The 21963-nt window shown below is 40.6% G+C and overlaps 1 protein-coding gene, 1 long non-coding RNA gene and 1 other non-coding gene across 3 annotated transcripts; 1 reads left to right on the top strand and 2 right to left on the bottom strand.

Annotated features, from left to right (window-relative positions):
* Positions 1-1295: 1295 nt before the first annotated feature.
* Positions 1296-10341, top strand: LOC116676200 (uncharacterized). Its single transcript, XR_004328612.1, has 3 exons — positions 1296-2107; positions 9198-9202; positions 10330-10341. It is a non-coding gene; the product is annotated as an uncharacterized LOC116676200 (long non-coding RNA).
* trnaq-cug (transfer RNA glutamine (anticodon CUG)) lies at positions 3167-3238 on the bottom strand. Its single transcript has one exon. It is a non-coding gene; the product is annotated as a tRNA-Gln (tRNA).
* LOC116676197 (mannose-binding protein C) lies at positions 10199-13570 on the bottom strand. The gene is made up of 4 exons (XM_032507482.1): positions 13402-13570; positions 11974-12015; positions 10957-11013; positions 10199-10850 (listed from the first exon to the last, which is right to left on the bottom strand). Exons 1-4 carry the CDS (start codon positions 13565-13567, stop codon positions 10468-10470), a joined length of 648 nt encoding a protein of 215 aa, XP_032363373.1. The 5' UTR covers positions 13568-13570; the 3' UTR covers positions 10199-10467.
* Positions 13571-21963: the final 8393 nt, after the last annotated feature.

Here is a 21963-nt window from a genome sequence, read left to right as displayed (position 1 = left end):
CAGACAGGCCGGATATTAAACAAACCCACTTTAGGTGGACACTTTTTAGTACCAGAGGGAGCAACCCTCTGGAAAATGTGATGAAAATACAACAATCAGTATGGGGCTCCATACTGCACTCAAATGAGTTTAGGGAATTGTTCCTTAATTCTTCCTTATATTCTTCCCTCCAGAAGGGTTAATAAAAGATTTCCAAAAAAAACTATCTAAAGTAGTGTTAGAACTGTTAAAGTTTAGTTTTTAATGAGCTTTGAGATAGTGCAGCTGTCACATTCACCGAGCCTATTTCCTCCCCCACCTTTGGGGATGAAGATGAGTGTGGGCAAAACTGCTCTGAGAAACCACCCTGCGGGGCAGATGGGCAAAGGAAAAACAAGAAGAGGAAGAAGCATGCTAAGGCGGCTGAAGAGTCACTGCAATCCAGGCCGGGCGGAGCGGATCATGGACCTGAGAAGGAGGCCCATGGCAGAAACCAGTAGCGGCGCCAGAGAAGGGTGACCCAACCTTGGAGCCTGGTGCCTCCTCTGCTATGCTGACACCCCTGCCCCTGCCTGCCACACTCGAAGACACCACCTCTGCTGTGCTGCCTCCCTTGCCTTGCCTGCCACCCCCGCTGTACCAGAGTCAGTCAAGCTGCCATCAAACGGAAAAAGAAGAGAAGTACTGATGCATCTTCCGCAACCCCTGCCAAAGTGACCAGAGGCACCCAGACTGAACCAGTGGAGTCAGATAAGACCCCCGATCCTGCACCAGTTCTGGATCCCACCCCTCAGACATCCAAGGAGGTGGAAGAACCGGCCTTCAAGATTTACCAACACGGTCATGTTCAGGGTGTGTGGAAGAACACCAAGATTCACCCACGTGCCACCGGAGATCCAGGAATGTGGAAATACTTCACGCATGTGAGGCGTGGCCGCTTCCAGCACCGCTGGATGGTGCCCCCCACTAAAGAAAATATGGACTACTTCATTCCAAAGTCCACTTATCTGAGGTCCGTTGAGTCTGACTTCCTTGATGATAATGGGATCTGTATTCCTGTCAGCAAGCACTGGTATGTGTTTACCGAAACGGGCGACCAGTTGCTGCTTCTTACAGACTGTTACCAGGATCCAGTGGTCATACTCTTGGACCAGAATAAGATCTGATGCTTTGTGTATTATTGAATTTTCAAGGGAGGATGTTGAACGGAGGTTCAGTTGAAAACCCAAGAAACACAAAGCTAAAGCTAAAAATATATGTACTGCTTGAAATACAACTCACAGCTAAAATATATGTGTTTGCTTGATGTATAACTCTCACCTAAAATATATGTGTTTTTTTTAATATAATTCACAGTTGAAATATATATACTGCTTAAAGTGTGCCATGTAACCCATTAATGAATTGTTTTGATGAAAGTATGAACTACATATTAGAAACAGCTAAAACTAAAAAACTTATATTCGTTAGGTGTGACCTTTGTCACACTTTTAAGTGTGCTAAGGGTCACTTACTGTAACAGTGGAACTGGTCTGAACTGGTCATCTGCTGTGGCCACCTGTGTGATAACGTAGTGGTGGAATTACCCTGTTTTACAGAAGGGAGGGGGTTTTTAGCCTTGACTTTTAGTATAAATATGAGTTGATGTGGCCACTTTCTTCAGCGAAAGCATACCCACTTATCGGGTTTTATCTAGTCTCTGATTTTGATACTCTTTGCTTTTAGGGCAGAAAGGGAAGGGAATATTTCTGTTTTTTGTACTTGTTTTTTGATTATTCACTAAATAATAAAACCACCTGAGCTTGTTGTGAGCTAGGGGACCAAAAGACTTGTATTCCTTGATTTTAGTCATTTAATTTCTCTCTCTCACACCTCAGCTTTCCGAGGGTAGAAGTTTCCCTCTCATGAGGGCAGTTAAGACTCCTCTTTAACCACCTGGGCGAGTTGCAGCCCGGCGGGGATCGACATTGACAGTCAGACCTCCTGTTATCTCCTAGTGGGAGTGCATTCCCCATCCGCTCTGCCGGTCAGAGCCACCGAGCACTTAGCCTCTCTCGGACCGGCGACCAACGAAGGCTAGCGGGCGTCCTTGAGAAGGAGGGGACCTCCGGTGACCCTGGGAGGAACGGTTCCTAACCGTGAGTACTAAAGAAAAATCATTGGTTGTAAAGATCCCTCGGGCAGTGCTTAAAATATACAGGGGGACAAGAGCCCGTTAGTGGGGGACGTCTGGGGTAAAAATCTGAAAAGGCCTCTTGCCTCGCCTCCGGTTTCCCTGATCCGGGCGGGGGCCCTTTAAACTTAGCAAGGGTGTGTGTGTCTCTAAGTAAAAAGAACTAAAACTAATTATAACTAAAAGTAATAATTACTAATTCATTTAAAAAAAAAGTGTTAAATTAGCGAATCACTGTGTGTGGATCGAAAATCTAGCATTTATACAATCAGGGAAGTATCAAAGTAACTCCTTTTAATATAGGCCTAACCATCCGCCCCGCTGATAGTAACGGGTGTTATTATACGGCAGAAGCGGGCATAGTAGGGACGGGGTTACTGAGGGGAAGGTATAAAAGGAGTTAGCCCTCAACCAAACGAGAGCGATACGACACCTCAGTAACTGTCACACCGTTCGATGTTGTTTTATTTCAGGTAGTCAGCATGGAGCTGTTCCACATTCCCAGACATTAAAACAAGTCAGTCATTGGCGTTATTCTACGAGTCAGATGAATAAATCGCTGTTTGCTATGTTGCCTGCTGCTCCGTCATTCTTAGTGTCCTCTGGAAACAGTTGCTGTCCTTTACGTTTCTTTGGATGACATCATCAGTGTCTTGCTTTAGTCTGAAGAAACTCCACAGATTTAAAACCACATGCAGTCACAGAAAATACAACAGGAATAGAAAGGTCAGACAAAGAATATGAAATGAAAAGTCCCCAAAGTAGGAACATATAATGTTAATCTACCAAACAACAATAACTGGAGAGCATCCAATTAAACATGGCCGACTCCACTTATTTTTATTTAACCTTATTTAACCAGGAACAATCTCATTGAGCTACAGTAACTCTTCTTCCAGGGAATAAAGTTTCATAATATATATTATGAAATATATTTTTAATATATGATTCCATACTACAACACAAACAAGACATTACAATAACTTAAGCTAATGCAGACATACAACTTAAAAAAGGTTCCACTGAGATTTGAACTCAGATCACTGGATTCAGAGTCCAGAGTGCTAACCATTACACCATGGAACCTTTGAAAGTGTTGCAAGGGTTTGCTAGGCAGTTTCTTTCATAATATCCACATGTGTGCTATTGAAGGCACACAACAATCCCAACAAAGATGAAAAAGCAACAATTATTAGCCAACTTAAGTCATTTAGTTAGCTAAGCGTTCAGAGGATGTGGGAAAAAGCAAGTGAAGAACAGGTTTTAAAGGACTTGCTACAGACAGTGAATACAGCAGTAGATATGTCTACTGTTGTACAAACACATGGTAACTTTACATCTGATGACAATAAAGATGCTAACCCAAAGCTTAATTTGCAATTGCGTTTCTTGCACACATTCATGTCTTCTTAAATAAAAATAATTTCTAAGTTCTTTATTCCCAATATCATGTCTCAGACATTTGTTCCAGATGAAAATACTAGTTGTCAGAAGTGGGATTTGAACCTACGCCTCCAGTGGAGACTGCGACCTGAACGCAGCGTCTTGGACCGCTCGGCCATCCTGACTGATCCAACAGATGATTAGTAGGACCTGTCTCAAAAATTATAATATGATAAATTAAACATGTCATTATATAGTAGGTTCTCAGTCATCCATGTCATAGTTAACAAGGGAAGGTTTCTCAACTGTCAGTCCAAATATAGGGCGTTCATGGGACATGGAAGAAAGTCACCAGGGTGGCAATCTGTTATGGATCCGTCAATAAATCCTACAGCAGAGCTCCACTCGGCATGTCTGACCACAACTCTGTTTATTTGGTCCCGTCTTACAAACCAGCACTGAAGAGAAACAAGTCGAAACAAAAGTTAGTTCCGGTTGGTCAGAGGAATCAATCCAGTGTCTTCAGGAATGCTACTGCTGCACTGACTGGGATCTATTCAAAAACAAATGTAAGGACATTGATGAGCTCACAGAGACTGTTTCTGCATACATCACCTTCTGTGAGGACTTAGTCATCTCTCGTAAATAATATAAATGGGCAAAATATATGGGCATCCGCACAGACCACTGCGCTATCTGGATGCCCCCTATAACCATTTTTAACATTCAAGTGACCTCACTGCAGCCCACATCTTCTAATAACCCCGTTTGTCCTTAAAAAAGGATGTTCACATCTTGACTATAGACAACATGGTTGATGTTTTACAAGCTTTTTTATAAAACAAATCCAGACGGACAGTCAACTGTAAAAATGGACACAAGCTGTATTGCCCAGTGATGCTGGTACAGTGGTGAGCATAGCTGTCTTCCATGCAATTGACCTGGGTTTGATTCCCAGCCATCGCGGTAGTTTTCTTTGTGTGGTTGCTTGCTTTATTTGTCAAGAAGTAACCAGAAAGGTTACTTGCCAAAACCGATTTGATAAAACATTAGATATCTGTTATGATACTATTAAGGGAGCATATCAATCAATCACGCTGCCTCCAAGAGGATCCACAGACACAGGCAGTGCACTATGATTTGCACTTTGCCCGTGTCTGGAAACTACTACGAACCAGTTGAAAAGTTTATGAACATTTGTTCAAAGAGGTAAAACTTTTAAAAGCTTTTCAGGTTGTTGTGGCCGAGTGGTTAAGGTGATGGACTAGAAATCCATTGAGGTCTCCCTGCGCAGGTTTGAATCCTGCTGACAACGAAAGGCATTGTTTAAGAGACAATCGGCATAACCATTTATTTTTCTTGCTTTCCAACTTTTTAGGAATATTTCAACATACTTTTAAAGAAGTGACTATGACTTTTTATGTTTTTGTTGACATACTATCCTATGAATTTTTATGAAATTTTTCGACATACTTTACTATGACTTTTTATGAGTTTTTGACATACTATACTATGACTTTACATGACTTTTTATGAATTTTTGACATACTCTACTATGAATTTTTTCAGCATACTATGACTCTTTTCAAAACGGGGAATTAGCTCAAATGGTAGAGTGCTTGCTTAGCATGAGAGAGGTAGCGGGATCAATGCCCACATTCTCCAGAGGACTTTAGATTCTTCTTGTTTTACAACAAGAACTATAAATCTGGACTTGTTATGACATACTACACTACGACTTTTTAGGAATATTTAGACATACTACACTATGACTTTTTATGACATTTTATGAATATTTTGTCATACTATACTATGCATTCTCCAGAGGACTTTAGATTCTTCTTGTTTTACAACAAGAACTTTTTATAAATATACTTTTTATAAATATTTCAACATACTATACTATGACTTTTTATGATTTTTTTGTTATACTAAACTCTGACTTTTTATGACTTTTATGAATTTTTTGACATACTATGACTCTTTTTGAAAAGGGGAATTAGCTCAAATGGTAGAGCGCTTGCTTAGCATGAGAGAGGTAGCGGGATCAATGCACGCATTCTCCAGAGGACTTTAGATTCTTCTTGTTTTACAACAAGAACTATAAATTTGGACTTTTTACGACATACTACACTACGGCTTTTTATGAATATTTTGTCATACTATACTATGACTTTTATGAATTTTTGACACATTATACTATGACTTTAAAAAAATAAAATTTGACATACTATGCTATGACTTTTATGACTTTTTATGAATATTTTGACATATTATACTATGACTTTTATGAATTTTTTGTCATACTACACTATGACTTTTTATAAAAATTTTGACATACTATAGTATGACTTTTTATGAATTTTTCGACATACTATACTATGACTTTTCATGACATTTTATGAATCTTTATCATACTATACTGTGACTTTTGAATTTTTTCAACATACTGTGACTTTTTTTGAAAAGGGGGAATTAGCTCAAATGGTAGAGTGCTTGCTTAGCATGTGAGAGGTAGCGGGATCAATGCCCGCATTCTCCAGAGGACTTTAGATTCTTCTTGTTTTACAACAAGAACTATAAATCTGGCCTTGTTACGACATACTACACTACGACTTTTAGGAATATTTCGACATATTATACTATGACTTTTTCGCTTTTGTTGACATACTATCCTATGACATTTATGAATTTTTTGAAATACTATACAGTGACTTTTTAGGAATATTTCAACATACTATACTATGACTTTTTACGTTGTTGTCGACATAGTATACTATGACTTTTTATGAATTTTTTACATACTATACCATGACTTTTTATGAATTTTTGACGTACTATACTATGACTTTTTATGAATTTCAACATACTATAGAATGATTTTATGATTTTTTGTCATACTTAACAATGACTTTACGAATTTTAAACATGTTTATTATGACGTTTTATGACGTTTTATGACTTTTTATGACTTTTTTGACATACTATCCTATGACTTTTATGAATTTTTGACATACTATACTATAACTTCGTTTGAAATGGGAATTAGATCAAAAGAGCGCTTGCTTAGCATGCGAGAGGTAGCAGGATCAATGCCCGCATTTCAGAGGACTTTAGATTCTTCTTGCTTTACAACAAGAACTATACATTTTGACTTTTTATGACATACTACACTACATTTTAGGAATATTTAGACTATTATACTATGACTTTTTATGTTTTTGTCGACATACTATCCTATGACTTTTATGACATTTTTGAGATACTATACTGTGACTTTCATTATTTTTTTGTCATACTAAACTACGACTTTTTATAATATTTTGACATGTTGTACTACACCTTTATGAATTTTTGACATACTATACTATGACTTTTTATGACATTTTATGAATTTCAACATACTATACTATGACTTGTATGAATTTTCGACATATTATACTATGACTTTTTATGACTTTTTTGACATACTATACTATGACTTTTTAGGAATATTACGACATACTATACTATGATTTATGAATATTTATTATTTATTAAGCCTGTGTTGAGGTTGTACAACATATGAAACCTACCAACTGTCCCTTAGACATTTAGAATGGTGAAGGAGGTTTTTAATAGCAACATTGGGGCGAGTCTTCTTACTCTTTTTAAGTAAATTGCTAAGCCTGTACTTGTTACTTTTACTTGAGTAAAGAAGTTAAATCAGTACTTCTACTTTACCAGAGTATTTGTTAACACAATTATCTGTACTTCTACTTGAGTACGGGCAGCGAGCACTTTTGCCATCTCTGACGGTCATTGGTATGCAGGTCACTTGATGTAATAAAAGCAAATACATAAGGCCCCACCCAACAGTTTTGTATACAACTGTATGTCAATGATCAAGCTTGTTGCTGTGACCAAGAAACCACCAGCAAAAAATTAAATTTTCTTAGATGCCAAATATTTGAATTTAAAGTCAGAATCCAATTGACATGTAAGAAAAATACAATGCACGTCCAGCTTCTACATTTCCGCATGAGTCAGCTTCCCCAATTTCTGAGTAAAAGGAAAATAGCCTGATAAACATACATGTGAAGCTTAAAAAGCAAATGCTTGTGGTTTAAAGATTGAGTTGCTGCTCATGAAACATCAGTTGGGCGCAGTCTCTGTGGTGCAATAGGTCAGCGCAGTCGGCTGTTAACCGAAAGGATGGTGGTTCAAGTCCATCCAGGGACGTTTTTTGCTTAAATAACCTGGAGTGAGCCAACTCTGGGTTTTTCCTTCTGCAGAAGACCATAGAGCAGCCAAAGATAACCCAAGTGGCTTTATGTCTATCAGAAGGTACAGTTCTGCAAACCATGGACATATTAATCTTTACGGTCATTGGTATACAGGTCACTTGATGTAATACAAGCAAATACATAAGGTCTCACCCAACAGTTTTGTGATACATGGCGTCTAACTGTATGTCAATGATCCAGCTTGTTGCTGTGACCAAGAAACCACCAGCAAAATGACTGCTGCTGTATGTACGGTGGCTGCTGCATCAGTGAGCGGTCCAGCAAGCTGCAGACAAGGTTTGGGGAGTGGCCAGACCTCCACATACGGCTGGACATCTGGTACTTCATGCGAAGGCTGGCGGTCGGGTGTACCACTGACGCTCATTCCCTCTACCCCACCTTCATGAGCTGTCTCTGCTGCATATTTGAGTGGGATGCAGGGGACCTCTCTCTGTTGCGGCAGGCAAAGACAGAGCAGCTCAGGCAGGAGGGTGTGCAAGCCATGACTGATCGAGCGCGGTGGATGCAAAGATCAGAAAGAAGGAGCTGAGCTAGTACTGTCTCAGGAGGACACGCGGTGAGGAGGCCACCATCTGCAGGAAGTGTGAGGGGCAAACAGGAGGGACCTCATGGGGGTGCCACTGCTGGACCAGGTGCGCATGGAGCACATCTGGCGTGTGCAGCAACAACACGTCAAGTGCATCCAGGACCTGCCTGGTGTGCAGCTTCATACAGAGATGGGCACTATCAAGAAGGGGGGTGTTATCCTGACCAAGGGCCTGGCTGTGACGAGGGTCCACGTCTCTGGAATCATTTCATTGCTACCTGAACAGGTTTGTTCTGTCTAAGTAGTATGTGTTTCATAATTGTACTTTTGTTTTTTAATATTAAATTGACATATTTTAAAGAATATTTTATAACTGTAATTTGCAATAAAAAACCTGACCTTTCCCATTTGACAAACTGTTTTGATCACTTGTGGTATTTCAATGAAGTCTGTGGTTTTGGACAATTACCTTACAATCTAAAACTGTATATCCTATTGTCTCTGGAACAATAGTTGGCAGTTGGAGGAGTAATGGCTCTTTACAGTGAATATGCAAAGAGGTTTTCACAAATTGTGATAAAAAATTTAATAAAGTATTGGCATTTTTCAATAAAGTATTGGCTTTTGCCTTGCAATAAGTGTTTTTCCAATAACATAAACAAGCATACCGTTAGTTAAGGTCCATGGTGTGTCATGATGTGGAGAACAGATGTATGGAGGTAGTCTGGCAGAGCGCTCTAAGGTGCTGGATTTAGGCTCCAGTCTCTCTGGAGGCGCGGGTTCAAATCCCACCACTGCCATTTGCAAATTTTACATGGACAGCCAATGTGATGACCTGAAGTTGTATCAGATGAGGTCATCTTATGACTAGCTTGGTGAAGTACCTAAAGTCATAAGAGGCAACTTGGTAGACTCCTTGCTGACTCTATTGTTTATATCTGTACTCGCAAGGCCCTGGCTATAATGACCACCCAATCATAGGTGTTCAATGTGAATACTCATTCATTGCCAAAATTGTTGGTAACTGTTACGGGGTGCATGTTGGCTAGCACGGTAGCGATACACTACCTATACCATCCAAAGACTGAGACTGTAGGTATATGTTAAATGCCCGTATATGTTTAACGTGTTCATATGTTTCGTTCATTTTCACAATGTTTTAAAATCTTCAGTTAACCTAGCATTCTCCATTTCACCACATGCCACTGCTGCATTCATCAATCCGTCATTCTGTGTAAAACCCTACCATACTTCACAAACAACCTATTTACAATAACCACGCAACACTCAGATCTCTGTTAACTATGTGTCTGTGTATTTAGTTTCAAAGTGTAACACAGGTTAACATTAGTCATATCAGCTTTGTCTTACCGGCGTCTTCTCGTTCTGTTTTAAGACTACAAACTGACTATGTGACAGATGTGTAATCTGTCATGTCCTGCCTTCTGAAGCTCTAGCCAGGCGCCATTCCTCGCCTAAAACAATATGAGTCATTCCAGTAAGTGAAAAGGAAACTCACATCTACAAAGATAAATTTGATAGATGTGACTCCCTGATGGTCTAGTGGCTAGGATTCGGCGCTCTCACCGCTGCGGTCCGGGTTCCATTTCCGGTCAGGGAATGGTCAGGACTTTACAGATACAGATATAACGTTTGAAAGAGAAACTTAGATATGTCAAATTCTTCCTCATTAGTTTAACACTGGAAACCCAACACTTTTAAAGAGTACCATTTCCTTTAAATCAGACCCACGACAACGGATGTATCCTTTTGTCACACACCCCATTTGAAAAGTTCTTACACAGCCATAAAAAGTATTAGTGTAATAATTTGCTAAAATTCTTTTTAGTAGAGGAATGTTTGCACAGAGTAATAATGCCACATTGCTAATGCAATCAAGATGGTTTTTTTTTGAGGGATTAAGATACATATCACAAGGATGTTGGTGGGAAACTATTACATTGAGTTATTCCTAAACCCAGACCTTGAAGTTTCCATGATATCTTCATTAAAATGAGAAAAAAGATAAATTCATTATTTTTGATTCACAGGATATTATGAGACTGTACATTTGTTTAAAGCAACATTTAAAACATGACTTGCAAGGCAACAACAACTTTCTACATCTGACAAACGATGTAAGCATTCAGAGAACAGTCGTGTGTCACTCTCCAGAAGGCGTTTTCTGACAGCATGGTGCAGCCTGTATCCTGGATGGATTTGTCTGGCTGCCCTTCTCCCCATTTCGTAAAGGTCAGAGGTCGGTTTTTCATATCAGCCTCAAAATTCCCCTCAGCTTTGTTGGTGTTGACGTTGATCCAGGCTGTTTTGTTATCATCCCCAAACACCTGAGAGAGTATGTTGTTCTCCTCCTCGTTCTGGGGCAAAGCCAGCTCTAAGCCTCGTTGGGAGCAGAACTCAACGGCCCTGGAGAAAGAGTCCCTCTTCTTGTAGGACACAAAGTATTTCTGGCCAACTCTTCGGACAAAGTCATAGTTCACGACTGAAATGTAAAGAGAACATGCAACAAATCAGAAATGAATAAAGTGAAAATGACTGTTCAAGAACTTCCAAAATGTATTGTCATCTTGGTCCTACAGGATACTTACCCAGCTCTAACTTAGCAAGGCTGTTCTTTAAGGTTTCAAGTTCCTGACCAGAGACACCTGGATCAAACAGATCAAGTTCAGTTACCAATTAGACCTGAGTCCACATTTTGTAAGACATGCATTCTCAAAAAATGTAACTTTGCCTGCTACAGATTTCCCACCGTGGTCAGAAACATGGAGTCTAAAGTGGCTGCTCGTTCCGAAGCTAATTGCACAAGTAAAAACATCAGGGCCCTCATGTTATTTGCACTACATAGAGTATATATGTTGTATGTTTGTTTTAAGGGTCCATTTCATTATAATATTAAGATTTACCATAAATAATTGAACATGCATAACATGTATTTTAAGTTCCATTAAAGAAGGGGGAGGTGTGGTCATATTTGAGCATTTTAAAATGTTCTTGAAACTAACGCATTAGTTACTTCTGAAGTAACTAGTTTTTGTAATTGAGAATCTAATTTAGTTACTTTTTGGAAGAACTAGTTACTATAACCAATAACTTTTTAAAAGTAACTTGCCCACACTGGTTAAGTGTATCTTCTCTTCTTCTATCTCTGAACACTCTGAATGATGAGTAAACCAGAATACATCCAACAAAAAGATGGGTCTCAAGTAGGGTTGCATAATATGAGAAAAAATGCAATACAGTATTCAAAACATTGTTGACTATCGTGGTAACGATATTACGATATTACTATAGATAAACAGATACTGAAGTGTGCTCAGATCTGCATTTCTGCTGGTTACAGTATTCTATAGAAATACAACAAATTTATTGTTGGAATTAAAACAAATCAAATTCTCTGAATATCTTTTGCGATATGTCCCAGCCTTTCTATATATGTTTATTACGCCAGTTAATATTGCAACAGCATGTGGCTGGGTTAGCTCAGTTGGTAGAACAGGCGCACATTTATAGAGGTTTGGTACTCAAAGCAGCTGCCGCTGGTTGGACTCCGACCTGTGAAAGTAATTTCATGAAATATGCTCTTTAGAATCCAGAAAATATATAACCTCGTCCACAGAATATAGCAGATCCAACTGGTCCCCACGCTCCTTTTGGTCCAACAAATCATGTGAACAAGAGCAGGGAAAGAGACAAACATACAAGATGATCAACAATCTAAAGCTCATTGAGGCTGTTATTACAATACATGCCATTTAGCTGATGATTTTATCCAAAGCAACTTAAAATTGCTATATATCAGAGGTAGCACGCCTCTGGAGCAATTAGGGGTTTAAGTGTCTTGCTCAAGGACACATTGGTTGATGTAACACAGTGGGAATCAAATTAAATATGTTATATCCACTGTGCCATCCCCACCTTTGTGGTGTGTTATGTTTGATGTCTATTTGAAAAACAAAATGTTGCATGAATAGAACGTTCAGACAGATTTTTGCTAAATTACTCATAGAGGTCTGAGTCACAAGGTTCATTCTCTGGTGAGCATTACAGCTAAAATACATTGGGCCCATCACTGTCATTGTTTCATGAAGCTTCTGACAGCTGACCAGACTGTCTTCTGAAAACGCCAACATAAGTCGTTTGTGACTTAGCAATTACAACTCATATTTACATTTATAGTAGCTGTAGTAGTCAATGCAAGAGTGCCAAGTACTACATAAGGAGACAAGTTGGGGTATGGATTGGTCAAACAAACACAGGCTTTTCACCCAGGAGACTGGGGTTCATGTCCCCATTTGAAAATTAATGTAACTGGGGAATTTGTTTTGTACTTTACAGAACAAACGGAGCTATGTCACTTTCTGCAACAAGCGCATTACAAGCAGTGCGGTAACCCAAACCACAATCTTTTTCTAAACTTAACTAAGTAGTTTGGTTACGTAGACATAACCAAATAAGTTCATTTTTGTGCATAAACCTAACTAAACTGTAAGTGTTTCACAGTGTAAACAATGTGTTTAAAACTGTGACAGTTGGGTTTTTTGGTTTACATATATGAGGACAGAAATTGCTTGTGTGGGTTGTATTATCGGTTAGGAATAAACAACCTATGTTTTTATTATGGTTCGGAGGACTTGTTGCAGCTGACGCAGCAAGTCAAACGAAGAAAATATATAAGTGTCCTCATAAAGCTCTTGGTAGATTGGATAAAGCTTGTGGTTAAAAACAAACTGATCTGCCTGGCCAACAGAGGGGTGCCAGAATTCAGACTAATAATGACTAGAGTCTGGTCAGAACGAGTGTTCCTAGCACTTTACAAAACCTTTTTATTTGACGCCACTTTACATTGATTGTATACCTTCTGCTCATTGTCTGTTGTTTGCCTGTTTGTTTGTGTGTTTACTTGTTTGTTTTTTTGCTTTTACTGGAAATGCTGCGGCTGTAACAAGGGAATTTTCCCACTGTGGGATGAATAAAGTATTATCTTATCTTATCTCTTTCTTAGGAGCGTGATTGTGGAAGTCAATATTACCCACCAGGTAACCCAGGTGGCCCACGTGGCCCAGGTGGCCCAGATCGCCCAGCTGGCCCAGGTGGCCCAACATGTCCTGGGTCACCTTTAGGACCAGGAGGTCCTGGAAGCTGACTGTAGCCAGTAGAAGACATCAGGCAGAGGACGCAGAACAGTAGGAACATCCTCATCTTCAGAATACAGAGCATCATAACATTTATTGGAGCAATAATTTTTTATTCTTTCAGTAAATTAGATCAGTAGAGCAGGCAAGATTTCTGGTACAAAGAGGTAAACTTTACCTTAACATTACTGGTAACCTGTTTGTCACTGGGATCAAACATTCTGAAATCTAAATGTCTTTAAGTCCTTTGAAATCTACAGTACTAGAATTATAGTTAAGATTTTGCCCTTTTTCAGGCTACATCAGGAATATTGTTGTATCATAGTTTACAACCAATGGCTCAAAGTCAGTCACTGTGAAGAGATTTCTCTCTTCACTTTTAAGATGGCTCAAGAGATGACACGGGACAACCAAGCTACTTTGTACAAAGGGCAACCTGCTAGGCTGAACACCCAAAAGAGAGTTGCGCCGAGGCAGTTCCTTGCTTCTTTATTTATAGGTTGATACAAACAATAATAGTGTGTGAGTGTGTAATCATCATGTGGTTGGGTTATAGGTTGATACAAACAGCATAGTGTGTGTGTGTGTGTGTGTGTGTGTGTGATTGGGCCTCCGTCCTTGGTTAGTGAGATACATGTTTCAATAAGAGAACGTGAGATACATGTTTCAACAAAAAGAACAGTCTGTGAAATGCTTGCATAAGCTTTTATGAGTGCAGAGTGTGACAATCACCCATATATCGCTACACAGCCAAGCAGTTGAATATAGTACATTGAATATATCTTATAACATTCCCTCCTGTTTGTCATACTCTGTAGGCATCAGACAATAACCTCTTCTTTCGATTTTCAGTTATGTCATCATGTGAGAGCTTTTACTCCTTATTTACAGTGTTGTAGAGTCAGAGGTTACCAGCACTTGACTCTAGCTGGGGCTAGAGTTCTCAGTACTCTGCCCTTTTACACAGATGTGTCGTCACTGTCGCTGTTGTCGTCCCATGGTCTCTTGTGGATCTCTCTGGTGCTATCGTAATTTCCGTCAGGGCTGTCAGGGTCTCTCTGTTGGAGTGTCATGTAGGTGTACACATGGGCAGCCAACATTCTATTCATCATTCTTGATATACATGGCATAATACATGTTGAGCATAGACAACATAACACTACTAACATAATCACAGGTCCTACTAAGGTTAACAACTTCTCTCTCCAGCTTCCTGACATCAACCAGTCCAAAAACTCCATCCTGTAGAGGGAGCTACATCATCTTTTTTCATTTGGCTAAGAGGTGTTAAGGTGTGTGACGGTTTCAGTAATGTTGCCGGCTACGTCTGGGATGTATGTGCAGCACTGGTCTCCTATCACATGACACAATCCTCCTTGAGATGCTAGAATGATATCAAGAGCCAATTGATGTTGTGTTAACGTATTACGTACTGCAGCAGCGAATGGTCCTAATGCACTGAAGCCCGAGGACGTTATGGATGTTAGATTTTCCAATTGCACATGTAGCTTGTCGATATTATGTGCGTTCTTTACTGTGCCCCACCATGGGAATGTTCCTGCCATGAGTTTCTCTCCTTCAGATGTCATTAGGGCAGGGAGGGCGCTACGCCTGCTACGTGGCTTGTAGTGTGCGTAATGGTGTGTTGTATGGTGTAGTCTAGCATGGATGGTTACAGTGGGACTCAAATAAACTAACGTACAGGTGCCAGCCCAGTGTGGGGGAAGGGCCTGATACATATTCCTTCCACACAACCATACAGCCGAGGTGGTGCATAAGCCACCATCATCTGATGGGCCATATACATCACTAATCCAAGTAACAACGTCTGATGTGCCTGTCACGTTGCATTTTGAGATGTTAAAGACCTTACCACAAGTAGCGTTAATGTTGAGTGTGCATCCTGACGTTTCCCCTACATACAGATTATCTGATCTGGCATTAGCTCGGGTGAAACACACGGGATAGGTGGTTTCAATTTGATCTGAAGGGATTACCATAAGGGGCCTGGTCAGGGCCTCATCTTTTTTATACCCTGTTGACAAATTTGCCCTTATGGGTAAGTTGTCAAACTGAGTGCAGTTGTCACACCGTGTGGTGTTTGTTCTCCACCAATTGGAATATAATTGGTCATTGCTACTTCGTGGCTTAGTAATGTTTCTCAGGCTACACATCATACATTGCACTTCACGTTCTGACAATGGTTGTGGTCTGACAAACATTGATTCACTTATACTTTGTGGAAAGAATGTACACGCGTAACAAGATTCATTAATTTGTCCTGCCTGAAGTATAACTAGTAGCGACTTATACCATGTATTTGCATCTGGATCTAATCCTAATGGATGGTGGAAGATAGGCTGGAATTTTCCTACGATCAGCACTTCTTTTGCCTGTGAGTCCACGGGAGCTGGAATGACTACCCCTGGCTGGATTGGGGTGGATGCAATGGTTTTAGGGGCTATGCAACAAAGTGCATATTGCCAACATGGGTCATAACCATTTGCAAAAGCGCAGAGCTGGTGTATGGTACAATTTGGACCCTGATTTGGGGTGAGGATTTTTCCTGTGGTGTTTATGTGAAAAGAGAATTTACCATTTGCTAAGGTCAGATTGGAATACATTTGTTTCTCGTTACTTTTATAGAAACCATATGAGTCTTTTGACCAGTGTTTTTCTGTAGTTGACACCACATGTCCCCAAGTTGATCCCCCATAGTCAGGTCTGGGTCTAGCTTCTATATACCATGGATACCCCTGCCAAGTCGAGGCAGCATATGGCCACGAACCATGTTTATTGGTAAGGGCACTAGTAGGTACAAAAAATGTGGCGTCTATGGAGCCATTATAACAGAACCATAATACGTTAGCTGTGTGTCCCCATGTGTCCTTGGACCCGCCATGACAGGGGTCCCTGTGGTGTCCAACGGTTGGAGTCGCCTGTTGTATTGTGGCATCAGTTGATGTAGCACATGCAATTGTTAACAGTACCAATAATATCCGAACTACCCTCCCCATCATTTCACCTGCAGGTAACACACAGGGTGGTCTTATCCACGTTGGTTGTCTTCGCTAGCCTTGTTACCAGGATTTCTCCCGTCGTCCCTCTGAAGACCCTTGTGGTCTCTTCAGGTAGGTGGACCGTCCAAGGGAATATCTAGTCTTCTCACTATATGTTACCTTAGTCTTTTGATGGATCAGTGAGGGCTTCCACTGGTACTAGTTTACAATGACTCTCATGGATCCATGTCGCCCGTTCAGCTATTTTTATAGCTGTTGGTGTTGTCAGCAAAACTTGGTATGGGCCTTCCCACCTGGGCGCTTTCCAGTTGGACCTGTGTATCACCTTGATCAGGACCCAATCTCCGACTCCTGGTTTCCTGTGGACAGAGGGCACATCTCCATCTGGGACACGGTTATTCTCAATTATTTCTTTCTGATCTAACATTTGTCTCATCCAGTCAGCTAAAGTGTGCTCCTTATCTGCCTTTTCCACAGAGCCATTATAAATAGGTAATGGGAATGACTTGGCTGGATATATCTCAACCCATTTAGATAATTGATCAATAATTACTAAAGCGTATTTAACACCCTTCTCATGATTTAGTTCAATAAAATCCATATGTACAGTATGAAATGGATGAGGAGGTGTAGGGAATTGACCTCTTTTTGGTCTTAATTGGCCCTGTGAGTTGTTTTTTAGGCATATCATACATCGAGCTACAAACATTTTAGCTGAGCTTTCAAAATTTATTGTATAGGAATAGTTATTAATGTTACCATATCCCTCCTGTTGACACATCAGCTATGGGTCACTAATGCTGCTGTTTGGTGTAGGGATTTTGGTAAAACTGGTTTGTTGTCGATGGTATAGACGTCATTAACTAAAGTAGCGCCCCCTATGAATCCATTGTTGTATCTCTTTAGCTGGGGCTGCAAGTTGCTGATCCTTCAATATGTCTGTGGTGATTATATCTGTGTGGTATATACTTGTGGTTTCATGTGTCTGCATGGCAGTGGCTTTCGCTGCTTTGTCTGCAAAGTTGTTTCTTTTAGTGATGTATGAATCATCTGTCTGGTGTGCCGCACATTTGCATAGGGCTAACGAGTGTGGGAGGCACACTGCATCTAATAGGTCTTGTAAGACACCTGCGTGTGTTAAAATTTTTCTACTAGAGGTTTTAAACCCTCTATGTTTCCATATTTTTGCAAAATGGTGTACTGCTCCAAAGACGTACTGACTGTCTGTGTAAATATTAATGTCCTGTCCTTCATGCATTTGGCATGCACGTATTACTGCCACAAGCTCCGCTGTTTGTGCTGAGGTTGTGCGCGGTAATGTTCCTGCTTCTAATACTTCTGTCAGTGTGGTTACTGCGTAACCCACACGGTTGGTTCCAGTGCCGTCTTTGGATGCTGAACCATCTACAAAAATATCTTTGTTTCCTATTATTGGCTGTTGTGAAATGTCAGCACGTGGACGAGTGTACTTTTCTATCTCAGAGACACAGCTGTGTGGTGTCCCGTCTGCGGATGTAGCTACGGCCTCTGCTACATTTATGCCTACACACTTCTGCCAAATGATGTTATCTCGTGACAGCAGTACACTTATTAGTTTTAGATGTCTGGCATGTGTAACAAACGGTAAGTGAGCGTGCAGCAAAATTTCTTGTATTGTGTGTGGAACACATACTGCAACATTGTGTCCTAATACTACATCTGCACAGGCCAAAACTGCTTCATATGCTGCACAACACCCACGTACGCAATCTGGAAACCCACTTGCAATGGAATCAAGTTGTTTAGAGTAGAATGCCAGGGGTCTATCTTTTCCCCCCCACTTTTGAGTCAGTACTGCTGTCATGTAGATATCTTTGTGTGACACTAATAGCTTGAATGGTTTACGGTAGTCTGGTAGTGCCATAATAGCATTTGTCTGTAATTCCCCTTTTAGTTTCTCAAAAACATTGGTCATCTCAGTTGACCAGGTGACTTTATCTCTCATGGCCATATTAAGCCCATGTATAGAATTCATTAAGGGCTGGATCATTATGGAGTATTCAGGGATCCATGCCCTGCAGAAGTTACATAGCCCTAAAAATGACATCATTTGTTGTTTGGTTTCAGGCTTTGGAGTCTGTTGAATTGCTTGCTTTCTAGTGGGTAACAATTATTTCCCTTCCGCTGATAACATGTGTCCTAGATATGCTACTTTCTGTTGCACAAATTGTAACTTGGATTTTGATGCTTTGTGCCCCTCCTGTGCGAGGTGCCTTAAAACTGTTAAAGTGTTCTTTCTGCATAAATCTTGAGTATCTCCTGTTACTAAGATGTAATCTACGTATAGGAGATATTGTCCATTTTATAATTGAGGACAGGTAGACATAGAGTCAGTTAGCACTTTAGAGTATATAATGGGACTATTTACAAATCTCTGTGGTAATCTGGTGGATGTATAGACCTTTCCATTCAGTCTAAAACCAAATAGCCTCTGTGCTTCTCTACTTAGTGGGATGGAGAAAAATGCGTTAGATAGGTCAATGACTGAAAACCATTTTGCAGTTGGTCATATGCTGTTCATTATAGTATGTGGATTAGCCACAGTGACTTCCTCTTTTTGTACTATTTCATTTACAGAGCGCAGGTCTTGAATCATTCGCCATTTTCCTGCTGCTTGTTTCCTTACTGGGAATATGGGAGTTAAACACGTGACTTCTGACAATGTTGTTTCTCGTAATATTCCAGATTTTAACATGGAAGCTATTACTGGCTGTATGCCAGCAGTGGCTTCCTTTGAGATTGGATATTGGCGTACTTTTGGCGTTCTGGTTGATATGACCTTTACATCTACAGGCTGTACACCTTTGACCAGTCCCACATCTGTGGGCCCTGTTGACCATAAATAGTCTGGGAGTGCATCTAAGTCTTTCTGTTTGCCCTCAGTCACTGCCTGCAGTGATAGGATTTTTAATCACATGGGGCTGTCCAAGTGGGTGGTAGGCGTCACTCTAACTCTCCATCCTACTGTCTTTTTCTTATATCCTGTGTTAGTATCTGTTCTCCACCCATCGTCACCACCTCCTGTGTAACTCCCTCTCTCTGCTATTGTTACCATCCGCCCTAGGCTGTACCATGTATGGTCAGTTCTCTTTCTCAGTGAGATATGTGGTACATATCTTCCTCTAAACAGCTCTTTATGTTCCTCTGTCAGCATGACTACAGCTGCTACCTCTCCTTCTGGTGACATGTACAAATTTGTTACTTGTAATGCTCGGCCTTTTAGATTATTTATTTGTAACTGATATGGCACATCTAATCCTGGCGAACTCTTATACCAGAGGGTACAATGGACTCCGTCTGGCTTTTGTTCCTCAAGGTGTAATTTATCACCTTTGTCTGTAATCAATTTTAATAGCTATATAGCAGCTCCGCTCCCCAAATCTAGTGTCCAATAGTAGTGAGGCTCTTCAGGCCCATACACTACATTTTCATCTTCCATTGGCACACATTTCATACCATTGTTTGTTGGAACGATAGCCAAATTGAATGCTTTTAATAGGTCTCGTCCTAGTAGGTTTATTGGACAGGAGCTGTCTACCAGAATGGACATTTTTACTCTTTTGTTTGTCTCCGGGTCCTGCACCCATAAGGGTTTGGACATACGGTTTTGTGTGTTATGACCTGAGGCACTTCGTACCCACACTATTTGTGCACTAGGCTGGAGATTGGGTGGTTTTGCACCTCCAGTCGTGGAGCTAATGCTCCCTGTCCCTGAACTTTCTGCTCCGCCTCTCGGAGCTGGCCTGGGGGCCACACCCTTAGATGTTGTTGGTGTCTCATCTTCCTCTCTCACCATAACTGCTTGTCTGAGTTGCTTCTCCTTTTCCTTTTCACTTTTCCTTTTTTCCCTCTCTTGACTTACTGTTAACCATCTATCAGATAACTTGTATTCCTTACGTCTCTTATTCTTCTTTTTTGGTTTTTATTTAACAATTTCCAACTTCAGGGCTATCTGTAATTCTAGAACATCTGTGGTCCGTAACTTCCCTTTAAAACCATGCTTTTTTCTCCATCGGTCTCTGGTTATCTGGCCTGCTCCTGGACATTGCTGTTCCATATACCTTTCATCTCCCTCCAAACTTGCTAGGACTTTTCCTCTTTCTTCTAACTTATTTTCTTTGCTCTGTGTCTTACCCATTATTCATTATCTGGGTGATTTACCTGACACAGGAGATATATTTCTTGGAGACTATCCTGTTTGCTAGGTATTATATAAGTCAGTATTTGACTTTGTGAAATACTGATATCTACTATGCAATCAAGAGTGTCATCAGTATATTGTTCTGGTGATAAACTATATCGGACCTCTTGAATTATTTCGTCCCCAATACAAAATACAAAAGTATTTTAGTACAAAAAGGATCATTCACAAAATTCACTGACACACAAGTCTTGAGACAGGACAACAACACGCCCTTCTACACCATCTAACCTGGTGCGGTGCTGTTTTTATGGACTGTGTCCGACCTTTTGTCTTTAGACGTCAGTACTTCTTTTGTAAATGACAAAACAACAAACTATCACTGTGTCAGTCTCTATAGACCCTTTAAATCGACTTCAGTGATATTATTCATTCACATTCACATTCACACTCATACACTGTTCCTTCTAGGCCTGTTATGCGTTTCTTTGTCACTGTATTTCTTATCTGGGTTCTGACTGACCCTCATGAAACAGTTCTGACTGACTGTTTTGCTCTAAAACAGTTCTGACTGACTGTTTTGCTCTAATACAGTTCTGACTGACTGTATTGCTCTAAAACAGTTCTGACTGACTGTTTTGCTCTAAAACAGTTCTGACTGACTGTTTTGCTCTAATACAGTTCTGACTGACTGTATTGCTCTAAAACAGTTCTGACTGACTGTTTTGCTCTAAAACAGTTCTGACTGACTGTTTTACTTTTGTGACCTTACGCATTCATTCGTATGGTGTTCCGTATCTCACCTCCTTCTTGCCAATCGCAGGTTTCGGATCCGGTGTCCTGTGGTGGCGACACCGGTGAACCCTCTATTCACCGGCCGGGACGAATTTACGTCACCGGGCTTTCAGCCCCTCTGTACTGGAGGCTGGCTGTCGACAGGCTTCGGTGTAGATTCTTCCGGCGCCGCCAACACAGTTACCAGATCCGGCTCGAAGGACCAGAAAAATGTGAAGAGATTTCTCTCTTCACTTTTAAGATGGCTCAAGAGATGACACGGGACAACCAAGCTACTTTGTACAAAGGGCAACCTGCTAGGCTGAACACCCAAAAGAGAGTTGCGCCGAGGCAGTCCCTTGCTCCTTTATTTATAGGTTGATACAAACAATAATAGTGTGTGAGTGTGTAATCATCATGTGGTTGGGTTATAGGGTGATACAAACAGCATAGTGTGTGTGTGTGTGTGTGTGTGTGTGATTGGGCCTC

The sequence above is a fragment of the Etheostoma spectabile genome, unplaced genomic scaffold (assembly GCF_008692095.1).
Source record: "Etheostoma spectabile isolate EspeVRDwgs_2016 unplaced genomic scaffold, UIUC_Espe_1.0 scaffold00002862, whole genome shotgun sequence".
NCBI lineage: Eukaryota > Metazoa > Chordata > Actinopteri > Perciformes > Percidae > Etheostoma > Etheostoma spectabile.
This window is presented reverse-complemented; position numbering and strand designations above follow the sequence as displayed.